This window comes from Doryrhamphus excisus, linkage group LG1 (assembly GCF_037039965.1).
Source record: "Doryrhamphus excisus strain RoL-2023G ecotype Guam linkage group LG1, RoL_Dexc_Guam_v1.1, whole genome shotgun sequence".
Taxonomy (NCBI): domain Eukaryota; kingdom Metazoa; phylum Chordata; class Actinopteri; order Syngnathiformes; family Syngnathidae; genus Doryrhamphus; species Doryrhamphus excisus.
This window is the reverse complement of record NC_136357.1, coordinates 21,797,860-21,810,018: the sequence shown is the minus strand read 5'-3', so window position 1 is coordinate 21,810,018 and position 12,159 is coordinate 21,797,860. Positions and strand designations below refer to the sequence as shown.

At 44.3% G+C, this 12,159-nt stretch overlaps 1 protein-coding gene across 1 annotated transcript; it reads right to left on the bottom strand.

Moving 5' to 3' along the window:
• Positions 1-1,338: 1,338 nt before the first annotated feature.
• Positions 1,339-11,941, bottom strand: vps51 (VPS51 subunit of GARP complex). The gene is made up of 11 exons (XM_058077990.2): positions 11,326-11,941; positions 10,779-10,908; positions 10,564-10,710; positions 10,257-10,476; positions 6,436-7,348; positions 4,899-5,114; positions 4,730-4,813; positions 4,417-4,551; positions 4,214-4,335; positions 2,233-2,320; positions 1,339-2,166 (listed from the first exon to the last, which is right to left on the bottom strand). The coding sequence occupies exons 1-11, from the start codon at positions 11,512-11,514 to the stop codon at positions 1,906-1,908; spliced, it is 2,505 nt and encodes an 834-aa protein (XP_057933973.2). The 5' UTR covers positions 11,515-11,941; the 3' UTR covers positions 1,339-1,905.
• Between the last annotated feature and the right edge of the window lie 218 nt (positions 11,942-12,159).

Genomic DNA, 12,159 nt, shown 5'->3' with positions numbered 1-12,159 from the left:
TATTTCTCCCTACACAATGAACTGCACTAACATCAAATAAAACAACTTAAACACAGTTTTAGTTAGCAAGTTGCTCAGATTCTCCGTTTTTGTAGTAGTGGCTACTTGTTGCTAGGCAGAGCTGTTGGAAGGAGCTGTATCACAGGACAGGGAGAGGCAGTTGGACAGAATGATACAAGTAATAATAATAATAATACATTTTATTTCAAATCGCCTTTCAGGACACCGAAGGTCGCTGTACAGAAGATATAAAAACACAAATATAACATACAAGATAAAAGAACAAACAATGAATAAGAACATACAATAAATAAGGGGGGGGGGCATGTGACGCAGTTAAAGAGAGTAAGCTAGTTTGAACAGATGAGTTTTGAGTTTGGATTTGAAGATGGGAAGGGTGGCAGAGTTACGGAGGTCTGGTGGCAAAGAGTTCCAGAGTTTGGGAGCAGAGCGGCTGAAAGCTCTGCCCCCCATAGTGCTAAGACGAGGGAGGAGGAAGATCTGAGGGAGCGGGAAGGATTGACAATGTGGACGAGGTCAGAGAGGTAAGGGGGGGCAAGGTTATGGATAGACTTGTAGGTGAACAGAAGGATTTTGTAGGTGATTCTTTGAGCCACTGGGAGCCAGTAGAGTTGCTGCAGGATGAGGGTAATGTGGTGGGATGAGGGGGTTCTGGTGATGATCCGGGCAGCAGAGTTCTGAACCAGTTGTAGTTTATGGAGGGATTTTTGAGGGAGGCCGAAGAGGAGAGAGTTACAGTAGACGAGGCGGGAAGTGACAAGGCTATGGACGAGGATGGTGGTGGTGTGGGGCGCGAGGGAGGGGCAGAGACGATTAATGGAGCGCAGATGGAAGTAGGCTGACTTGGTGACGTTATTGATGTGGGATTGAAAAGATAGTGTGCTGTCAAGGATGACACCCAGACTCTTAACCTGAAGGGAGGGGGAGACTAAGGAACTGACGATGGAGAGAGAAAAGGAGTCAACTTTAGATAAGGTGGATTTGGTGCCAATGAGTAAGAATTCAGTTTTATTGCTGTTAAGTTTCAGAAAGTTAGAAGTGAACCATGATTTTATTTCAGAGAGACAAGAGGTGAGGGAGGGGGGTGGGAGTGTGGAGTTAGGTTTGGAGGAAAGGCAGAGCTGGGTGTCTTCCGCGAAGCAGTGGAAATGAATGTTAAATTTGCGGAAGATATGGCCGAGGGGGAGAAGGTAGGTTATGAAGAGAAGGGGCCCCAGGACAGAGCCCTGGGGCACACCTGTGGTGACTGGGGAGGGGTCGGAGGAGAAAGACTTAAGCTGTATGAACTGAGTGATAATAATGGCAAGGAAATAACGTTTAAAAAAGTGCAATTGTGATTAGAGGCACATTTATTTAGACATGTTATACTCATTTTACAGCTGAATCATATAAATTACGTGGTGGAATTTGTCCCACAAAAACAAGGCATGTGAACTACTAGAGATTAAGTGTCATTGTTAATTAAACACCATGCATGATTTGTTACTATACACTACCTTTAGATAAATGATTCCACAATACATCCATAGGTTACCTTTTTTATCATTCTATCATTCATACGTCACATTTCTGGGAGAAAGCTTACAGTATGTGTTGCGAATATGTTAAACATTAAAGTTGATGTAAAAATCCATTATGATTTTTGAGGATATTTCAAGTGCCACTGAAAGATATGAAAGCAGGTGACTTATAGTGCTGGCTTACTTTTTTAGTGTCTGAAGCGTTATAAATGATGACGTAACACCTGTGTGGTATCGACACCTGAATAAATGATTTGAGCGTTGTGGTGGACATTTATCAGTAATAAATACCCAAGAGAAGTCCAGTATTTGACAATATCCAGCGATACGTTGTGCGTGACCAGTCGGTGTTGCACTTTGAGCTTTAACCCCGTTCACAGATCACTTCAATGACGCTCTGCTCCATCGGGGCCGGATCCAGGCAGCGGTGGGCGGAGCTCCCCACTATCTCATCCAGCAGGAAATGCACAAGGTTCTCGTCAGACACAAAGCGCCACAGGTACATCTGCAGGTAGTGACAGTCAACTTGGATTTGCTGCAGCCCGTAGCGACCAAAGGTGCGCAGGCGGACGCACTCTAGGAAGGTCTTCAAGCTGATTTTGATGATTCCCGTCATCACCGAGACCTGCGATAGAGGAGCGAGTGAGTGAGTGAGTGTGTCGGCAAGGATGTGATAAAGACGTCCGCTCACCTTGTTGAACTCCACCGAGCTGAAGATGTCAATCCGCTCGGAAAACAGCTTGTGAATGTTGCTTAGTAGGTTGGTGTCCATGGGAGCGCTGTAGTCACAACAAAAACAGAACTAAAATCTGCATAAAAGTCAGCATGTGTACTACTAGGTCATTTTTTGGTTTGGCAAATTCTACAGTAAGTTCGCCTAACCTTTATTAGTCAAAATACATGCATATTTAACCAAATTTTGCATATTATTTGCCCAAATTAAGCATTTTCAAGCATAAAAATGTCTAAAAGAACTCAGAAGATGCATTCAAAGATGTTGTGATATGTAGCATTCTACTGTGTTCACTAGGTGTCAGTATTGTTGCTGGAATGTTCGGTGAGACACAAGCACCAGACTCGATCGCCGAAACAAAAGGCTTTTCTTGCAAGTTGAAATGATTTCTGAACAAGCGCTATTGTGGCTGAAACCCACAGCAATCAAAAAAAGCTAAACTCCGAAGCCCTGACATGGCTTCCTGTCCCGGTTTCCTGTCGGTGATTAATGTATAGGTTATTCAAATTGGCGCTGTGGACTGAGTTACCACCACAGTATGTTGTGCTTATCAGACCATCGTACAGTCATCACTCACGATATTGTGGTTTGATTATTGCTCCCTTGCTATATCTGTTTTTTTCAGGAAATTCAATAAGGATGGGGGGCGGCACGGTGGTGGAGTGGTTAGCGCACAGACCTCACAGCTAGGAGGACCAGGGTTCAATTCCACCCTCGGCCATCTCTGTGTGGAGTTTGCATGTTCTCCCCGTGCATGCGTGGGTTTTCTCCGGGTACTCCGGTTTCCTCCCACATTCCAAAAACATGCTAGGTTAATTGGGCACTCCAAATTGTATGAATGTGAGTGTGAATGGTTGTTTGTCTATATGTGCCCTGTGATTGGCTGGCCACCAGTCCAGGGTGTACCCCGCCTCTCGCCCAAAGACAGCTGGGATAGGCTCCAGCACCCCCGCGACCCTCGTAAGGAAAAAGCGGTAGAAAATGAATGAATGAATGAACAATAAGGATGGCTGTTTGGTGGTAGATTATGGTGTATTATTGGTCAAAACATATTGAAATGCAAGTGATATGTGATATGTGGTCGCTAGGCAACAGTAATGTTACATGGATGAGCCATCAATCTTTATGGCATTACCCTGCCTTGCACTCACTGTAGTCAGCCACGGCTGCAGAGTGAAACAAAGGTTCACCCATTCCGTGTGGAAGTGGTAAATTTCTGGCCTATTCCTTTTCCTTCACTTCCCCGCTCTTAAGTTGAAACTGAAACTCTTAGGTTTAGAAGAAATATATTTGAGGTTAAGTGGTTGTACGCATGCTGCACGGTGGTCGAGTGGCTAGCGCGCAGACTTCACAGCTAGGAGACCTGAGTTCAATTCCACCCTCGGCCATCTTTGTGTGGAATTTGCATGTTCTCCCTGTGTACGACAGCCGGGATAGGCCCCAGCACCCCCCACGACCCTTGTGAGGATAAGCGGTACAAAATGAATGAATGAATGGTTGTACGCGACCAAACTAAAGGCATTCTCCAGTCCCTGTAGCATAACAATTGTGCAATCCGGTGTAAACAATGATTAATAGAAGTGTAAAGGTGACTATAGGGGTGCTATTTCATGTCTACAGACCTCTAATTGTTCAAAAAACTGTATTTACATTAGGAAGTAATTTTCCATGTTCTAAATAGGAAAATATTGCGTTTATTAACATGAAATCCTATATTGTGGAAATTCATTTAAGACTTTTGAGTCTGGAAGCAATTAGCCACAATTGCAATTTTCCTAATTATCCTCATTTTGAATTAATCCAGTTTTCCAATGCCGCTTATTGTCTAATGTGGTTACTATCATTCATCATTTACATGAGAAACCATTGCGTCTTTATCACATGTTATGTGCAAATATACACACGCACTAGGGCACTCCTGGCCAAATTGCCAAAGTACCTTGGTGTGTAGCTTGCAGCGTAGCGCGCTTGCTGCCTCGAGCTGCTGTAGACGGAGAAGGTCCTTTTACTGGAGTCACTGCTGTGCGCTTTCCTCACGCCTTCCTCGTACAGAAGGCCAACCTGTAGCGACACACACTGCCACCATGAGGCGCCCTGCTCAAATGAAAGCTGGAAGAGAGGCCCCCCGAGGCCGAACGTCACCTGTACGTCAATGGAGGTGGTGTCTTCCACCACCCTCTTCATCACCGCGCGGACATTTCGTGGCTCGATGGTGTTGACCCAGTCTCGTGTTTCAACGCTCTTTCGAAGCATCTGGGAAATAATGAGGCCTTGAACCTGCCAATATGAACACACACAGATCTACTTGATTTATCACGTAATTAGATATACTTACTTTATTTTACTGCAGTTTGTGTGTACTCCTACTCTACTGCAGCTTAAAGACAAACGTGACACTGGCCCGACTCCCCCACCACAATGATCAGGGCCCTGCATGGTAAGGAAGAGTAACTACCTTGACATAATGGTTGAGTAGTTTCTGTGCCGCCTCCCTGGCTTCTGCACAAAGAGCGGTCACGGGTGTAATCGGACTATGGTGCTGACAACATATTAAAAAGGTTGCGGTTAGCGAGAATACATTCAGTGACACTAAATGCCAGGATTTATACATCTGCTGACTGCACCTGTGCCAGGAACTGTTCATCCGTAAGAGTGAGTATGTACGAGATGGCGGAGGTTTCATAGTCCAAGCAGAGCCGAGAAAGCAGCAACAGGAGGGCCGGGGGGGTAGACCCTCCCTTGTCTCCAGCGCTCTCACAAAACTGGCGAGAGGACTGACACACAAACTTTATGAAGCTCACCACCAGGCTCTCGCGAACACCTCGGCAGCAGAATTCGCCCTGCACGAACAAACAAAACATGCATTGAAGATGAAGTCAGGTTAAAGACACACTGTGAGGATGCTCCACCAATGTAGACGTTTTACCATACAAGTGCCCTGCAAGGAACTCAGATCTTAGAATCTCATCTCTGCTATTTGCAGATGATGTGGTGCTTATGGCCTCTTTGGACTGCGACCTTCAGCGTTTACTGGGATGGTTTGCATCTGTGTGTGTGAGTGTGAAGCTTCTGGGATGAGACTCAGTACCTCCAAAACAGAATCCATTGGACTCAGTCGGAAAAGGGTGGCGCTCCCTCTGGGTTGGGAATGAGGTCCTGCCCCCTAAGTATCTTAGGGTCTTGTTCACGAGTGAGGGAAGGTGGGAACGAGAGGCAGTAATGAGGTCGCTGTACCGGACCGACACCGTGGTGAAAAGAGAGCTGAGCCGGAAGGCAAAGCTCTCAATTTACTGGTCGATCTATGTTCCCACCCTCACCAACGGTCATGAGCTTTGGGTCAGACCTAGGACACGCTGGAGGGATTATGTCTCTCAGCTGGCCTGGGACACCTTGGGCTTCCCTACTTAGACTGCTGCCCCCGTGACCCGGACCCGGATAAGCAGAGGAAAATGGATGGATAAATGGATGGTGCCCTGCACATTGATTATTAAGATACTTGCAAAGAAAAGTGGACGTACATGAAAAACTGTAAATAAATGAAGACAGTCAGTCATTTGGATCAGAATCCAATTGCACACCTTTAGAAATAGAGTGGAACCTTGGTTAGCGTCATAATTCCCCTCCAGAAGGTCTGCCTCTAATGAAAATGTACTCTAACCAAATACAATTTTCCTGTAAGAAATAATATGATGGGGCTGCATGGCGGTCGAGTGGTGAGCGCGCAGATCTCACAGATAGGAGACTAGGATTCAATTCCACCCTCAGCCAACTATGTGTGGAGTTTGCATGCACCCGTTCATGCGTGGCTTTTATCTGGGTACTCCGGTTGCTAGGTTAAACATGCTAGGTTAATTGGAGACTCCAAATTGTCCATAGGTATGAATGTGAGTGTGAATGGTTGTTTGTCTATATGTGCCCTGTGATTGGCTGGCCACCAGTCCAGGAAGGCCGAAGACAGCTGGGATAGGCTCCAGCACCCTCGCGACCCTCATGAGGATAAGCAGTAGAAAATGAATGAATGAAATAATATGATGTATAATATACTAAATGTGTATATTATGTATAATCCCTGTTTTGTCATGACGTTTCATAGACTTTGCATTGAAAGAAATGGAACCTTACAAAAGATAAAAAGTCCAATAAAACCAAAAGAGCATTCACCTTGAAGTATGGCTTGTTGGAGAAAGTGATGTCCTTGGCTGTGAAGAGGTGCACCGATGCCAATACTGACTTGATCTGGTTTAGGATCGACGCCGACAGGGAGGAGAGCAGCTCGGGGAGGCTGCTCGGAGCATCTCTGCTGGAGGCCGGACCGCCCAAATGAGCCCCGCCCCCTGCACCAGCCATGGACAGGCGGGGCGTTGCAAGGGCCTGCCTAACATCCGTCAAACTGTCCATGTAGAAGCTCTGCAGAGCCGTGAGGTACTGCTTGAGTCGTTCGTTTGCGGCACGGATCACGATCTCGGTGCCTTGGTTCGGCACCGAGGAGCCCGGCAGCAGCTTGGCCACGGCCTGGAGTCTGCGGTGGAAGCGATCCAGGGCGCGGACCAAGAGGGAGTTATCCGCCACGCTCTTTTCCTCTTGGATCCTCCGCTCTACGAGCGAGAAATATCGAACGGCGAGGTCATCCACGAAGGCGTGCAGCTTGCTGTTTGCCATCTGAGGAATATTCTTGGATGCGAGCTCGCCTGTCTGAGCGTGGTTGATGAAAAGTTCTTGATAAGAAGTAATGACCAAACATAAGCTGCTGACAAATTCGTTGCAGCCTCTGTCGATGAACTCCAAGATGTCTGTGTTTGAGGCGGGAGAGGGGAGAGTTCTCATTTTGGGGGCACCGTCGGGCGGCGATCCAGCAGCGATGAAGGCGCCAGGGGAAGGCCTGCGTACCGGCGCATCTTTCACGTCTGAAGCAGACGGGCTCGACCTAATCTCGGCCTCCAGGCCCTGCAGGTCCACTACCAGGCGAGAGCGAGCGTGGCTCAAAAACTTCTCGCAGAGCTCCTCCGCCGGCTCGTCCAACTGCAGCAGCAGCTCCACGCACTCGGATAAATCTTTAGCACTTGATCCACCATCCCTGTGGGCAACACAACAAAGGGATAGTGCACAATTACACACACACAAATGTACGTCATTTTCCAATATGCATAAATGGCCATGTTGTATGTGCATGTATTTTTTTTTAAAGGCAATTCATTATTATTTTTACCATTTTTATCACACCTTGGATACCCCGGGATCATGTATTTCACCAGGAAGGGAGAAGTGTTACCAAAGATGGAAGAGTGTTTCATGACTTCTGTTGGTCGAAGGCTGGGTTGCACGCGTTCAAGGACACAGTAAACCCTCGCCACTTTGCAGCTCAAATTCCGTGGCTTCGCTCTATCATTGCATTATGCAATTATTAATAAATCATCATTGGTTCATGGTTGAATACGGCCTATGAGTCAGAAATATGCATTCATTCATTTTCTACAGCTTATCCTCATGAGGGTGATGGAGCCTATCCCAGCTGTCTTTGGGCGAGAGGCGGGGTACACCCTGGACTGGTGACTAGCCAATCACAGGGCACATATAGACAAACAACCATTCACACAATGTCTGTATGTATTAAAATACAAATATAAGGCATTCAGAAGAAACATTCAAAAATGTAATGTGTTGTACTCTGGTCACTGTGTGTCAGTAATGTTACATTACAATGTTACACAATAGCCACCTCAGGAGTCTATATTTTGTATCAACTGCCTCATTTGATCTTATTATGTCTACTATATAATGGTTTTATTTCATTTGAACATGCATCAGATTACAATTGAGTGCATCCCATAATCAGTTCACCGTTCCAAATGACCAAAAGGAGTAGGAAGAAGCAAAGCTTATTAAATCCTACCCCTCCATCTGGTACTTTTACAATCACTAACTGTTACATTTGTTCACTTCCTCCCTTTCTAATATAATTTAAGTTTTTTTTTTCACGTACCAAAGTACTCGGTGATATGAGCATCCAATGCCATAATGGGTACCATAGTAAGTGTCAATATAGTGATATATATAGCACATCATGACTGGTTCAAGACTCTTCATCCTTGTATTTAGCAAACATCAACTGCTTGTATTGTTTCTTGAATTGGCTCATCGTTGTGCATTGTTTGATTTCCTTACTCAATCCATTCCATAGTTTGATTCCACATACTGAAATGCTATGGCTAGCATAACGTAGTCCTAGCATAGAAGTGTTTCAAATGTACTTCTTCCCTGAGATCATATTTCTCCTCTCTTGTAGAGAAGTATTGGATGACATTTTTAGCTAATTGCTTATTTTTAGCCTTATGCATTATTTTAGCTGTTTGAAGATGAACTATATCAGCAAGTTGAAGTATTTGTGATTTTAGAAATAAGGAGTTAGTATTATGAATTATCCTTACTGACCTTTTTTGCAGCACATTTAGCGAGTGAAGATTGCTTTTATAGTTATTAGCCCATATTTCCACACAATAAGTAAGATATGGTAGAACCAGAGAGCAATAAAGAGTGTGGAGTGATTTCTGATTGAGAACAAATTTTGCTTTGTTCAATATTGAAATATTTCTGGCCACCTTATGTTGTATATTTGTAATATGAGGTTTCCAGCTCATATTTTCATCTATTGTGATCCCCAGAAATGTATTTTCCTTCACCCTTTCAATGTCTACACCGTCTATTTGTATTTGCTGGTGCGTGTCCTTTCTGCTGTTACCAAACAGCATGCTTTTAGTTTTATTTAGGTTCAAGGACAATCTATTATTATCAAACCATCTTTTTAGTATGACCATTTCTTCTCTGACCTTTCTAATGATTTTGTCTGTACTCCATCTGGAACAAAAAGCAGTGGTATCACTTTGGGTAATATGAGTGTAAAGGGGACTATAGGGTTGTTACAGTAAAGTCTTGTTATATCGATATCGGTTAAAACGAATTACTACTTATTACGATACTATTTTCATTTCCCTGCAAGTTTCTAGTCTTTTATGATATAATTAGCTCCGTTAGTACGATACCCGGTTATTATGATAATCCGGTTACTACGATGCCCTATTCATCTCCCGCCAGCCAATTTGGTCTGCTTATATCGATACAAAAGCAGCTTAAATCAATCTTTGCTTAAGGATTTCGAACGGCTGCTTCCAGTCAACTTTATTTTTCACACTTCCACCACCAGAGTGCAGCACACACCCGTCCCTCTCGCCTACCCCTCTGGGTGGCAACACCTTCCCTGTCCTGGTAACCGGTAATCACTACAGCGTAAGTTTATTTTTATTTACTGTAGTACAAAATTTATTGTAGTACAAAAGCATGCTAGATACGCAATCCATGAACTCAAGGAGAAAATTACATGCCATATCAAAGATCCGCCCACTTTTAATGCAGTTCGGCGCAGGATCGGATATATGGATAGTCCGGTTATATCGGTATTTTTTCCGACTCCCGAGAATATCGATATAACGAGACTTTACTGTATTTCATGTATTGAGGGCTCTAATTAAAAACAGTATTTATAAGGTCGTAAACAGGTTTTATATGCTCCGACTACAAAAATATCCCATTCATGAATAAAGAAATGGAATATCACATATCACGGTTGGGTCTGGAACCAATTACATACAATAAATTGTCATCAGTGGTCATTTATCAACTAATTAATATATTTTTGCTAAACTGAGGGCGCAATGTTATATGCAATATGTCATGCAAGTTGGAGGACAGGTTAGACTTCATACATTCACAAATAAGAATCCAATTAAATAATGCTGGCAACGATACAATTTGGAAATCACAACAAACACACTGTATGAAATTAAGGACTGATACTGTTCTGCAGGTATGCTAGATGTGTGTGCATCAGTACGATGTCAGTATGACCTGGCATCTGATTTTTATGCCAATATCTCAACAGCCCCACATGAAACACTTGCTATCTTCCACTTTTAGCACAACAATCTGACCTGAACTTCTGCCGAAGCTCCTCCGCCAGTTTCTCCATGATGCCCAGGCAGTCGTCCTGGATGCCCTTGAAGGAGGGCAGGTGGCTGTACTGCTGCAGCACACAGCGAGCACGTCGGTGAGCGCTCACTGCCTGAGCGTAGGCCTGCAGCTCCAAGCATTTGTTTAGTCTGGCAGGTAGTTCAAACAGGAACTGCAGCTTCCTTAACAAAGTATGCACCCCTAAGGAATGAAACAGGATCATAAAAGGCCATGAAGCATCCCACCACCAGCTCATCGAAACAAACAACCCTGGTTTCACAGCCTCACCAGAGAGTTTTGTAATCTGAGCATGCTGGTCTTCGAGGGTACCACTGATGCGAGCGCTAAAATCAGTGATGGCCGCCATGTTAGCAGAGAGACAGTCCATTTCGTCTTCCATCTTTTTGAAATCGTTCTTCATCTTTCTTATGGTGTCTGTAGATAGACAGGAGACATTGCGGGATATTCTGATTGGACAACACTTTGGATGGCAAGTCCCTCACCTGTAGCAGATATGAACTTGTTGTAGTTTTCATACACCAGCGTCTGCATGTCACTATCCAAAGAACGGATCTGCTTGACCATGCAGGTCTCCTGGTCCATCAGCTCCGCTAGAGAGCATTCCCTTCGAAGCTGCATGGGGTCACGCACGCAGATGTCACAATTTATCCACACTTCAAAGTAAAATGTTGGTATTGATGACAATTGTCTGAAAGACTGACCAAACTTCGAGGAGACATCTACACCAAAAAGCTATGCTATGGAATATAATGGCATCTAAACTATTTTAGTATAAAAGTAATAAAACGTATACTCTCAGTAACAAAGTGCTTATTCAAGTACTTTTATTTTGCAGTGGTACAGAATTGTAGTGTTGCAACTCTCCTGTAGCTCAATAAGCCACTATATTAGGAGAAAGCTCAGTCTACAACCACAATGTTAAACATATTAGATTGGTGCACGTCCTGTTGTGCCATAATGCAGCTGTATCCACTGTAAACAATGTACAAATAAAGAATCGACATTGTTTTTACATGAATGTTCACTTACCTTGTTTAGGTAGTGCTCCGGGTCAAAATGGGGCCCGTTGATGTCACAGGGATCCAATGACTGCGGCTTCTCTCCGGGCTTTCCTTCTTCGTTGAGCCCGTAGTAGAGCTTCAACATGCCGTGCACCCTGCGCCTCCTCCCGGGGTCCTCAGAGCTCGCCGCCGGACAGTCTGCTTCCATCGCGTCCATAGCAAACAAACGGGAACCGGCTGATGGACGTGTAAAATGACTAAAAGCCTAACGAATCAGTGGAGCGGCGTCAACTGGTATAAAATAACTTGCGATTGGGTTTACACCGAAAGTGGAATCGGTGTGCCGAGCAGCTGCTGGATATCACATAAATATCAAACGATGTGAACAAAATAAATGAGAAAACGTAACATAACTAAAATTCAATACACCACTTCCGGATGTGTGGAACGCCCAGCGTCGCGTTGCCACTAGCCAGGTCTCGCGAGAGAAACAAGCGACGACTTCTCTGAAAACAACCCCAACCCAAAACAACGGGGAACAACATTGGAATTTGCAAGCTTTACAAAAGACTTTACAAATTATCCGACCTGGCATCAACTATGACGTGTTAGCAAGACACGCGCTGCCGACCTAAATGTTGTACTTCCGGGTTATCAGCCTGGAAGCAGGAATCAGTTGTTTGTTAGTTGTTTATATTTACAAATAATGCATTTTGAAATATGGCAATGTATACAATGTTATATACAATGTTACATTAATATACACCCAGATATACACTTAATTGCTACACGTCTGGAAAGGAGCAGGAAGAAGAAAAGACATTCAAATTGGAACTCTTCCAACCAACGGTATATATCACCA

Excerpts from the sequence above, each read along its gene's own strand:
- vps51 (XM_058077990.2), bottom strand. The coding sequence starts at position 11,514 with ATGGACGCGATGGAAGCAGACTGTCCGGCGGCGAGCTCTGAGGACCCC. Across the intron at positions 10,711-10,778 it reads CAAGTTCATATCTGCTACAG|ACACCATAAGAAAGATGAAG; the intron begins GTGAGGGACTTG and ends GTCTATCTACAG. Across the intron at positions 7,349-10,256 it reads GAGCTTCGGCAGAAGTTCAG|GGATGGTGGATCAAGTGCTA; the intron begins GTCAGATTGTTG and ends TGTTGCCCACAG.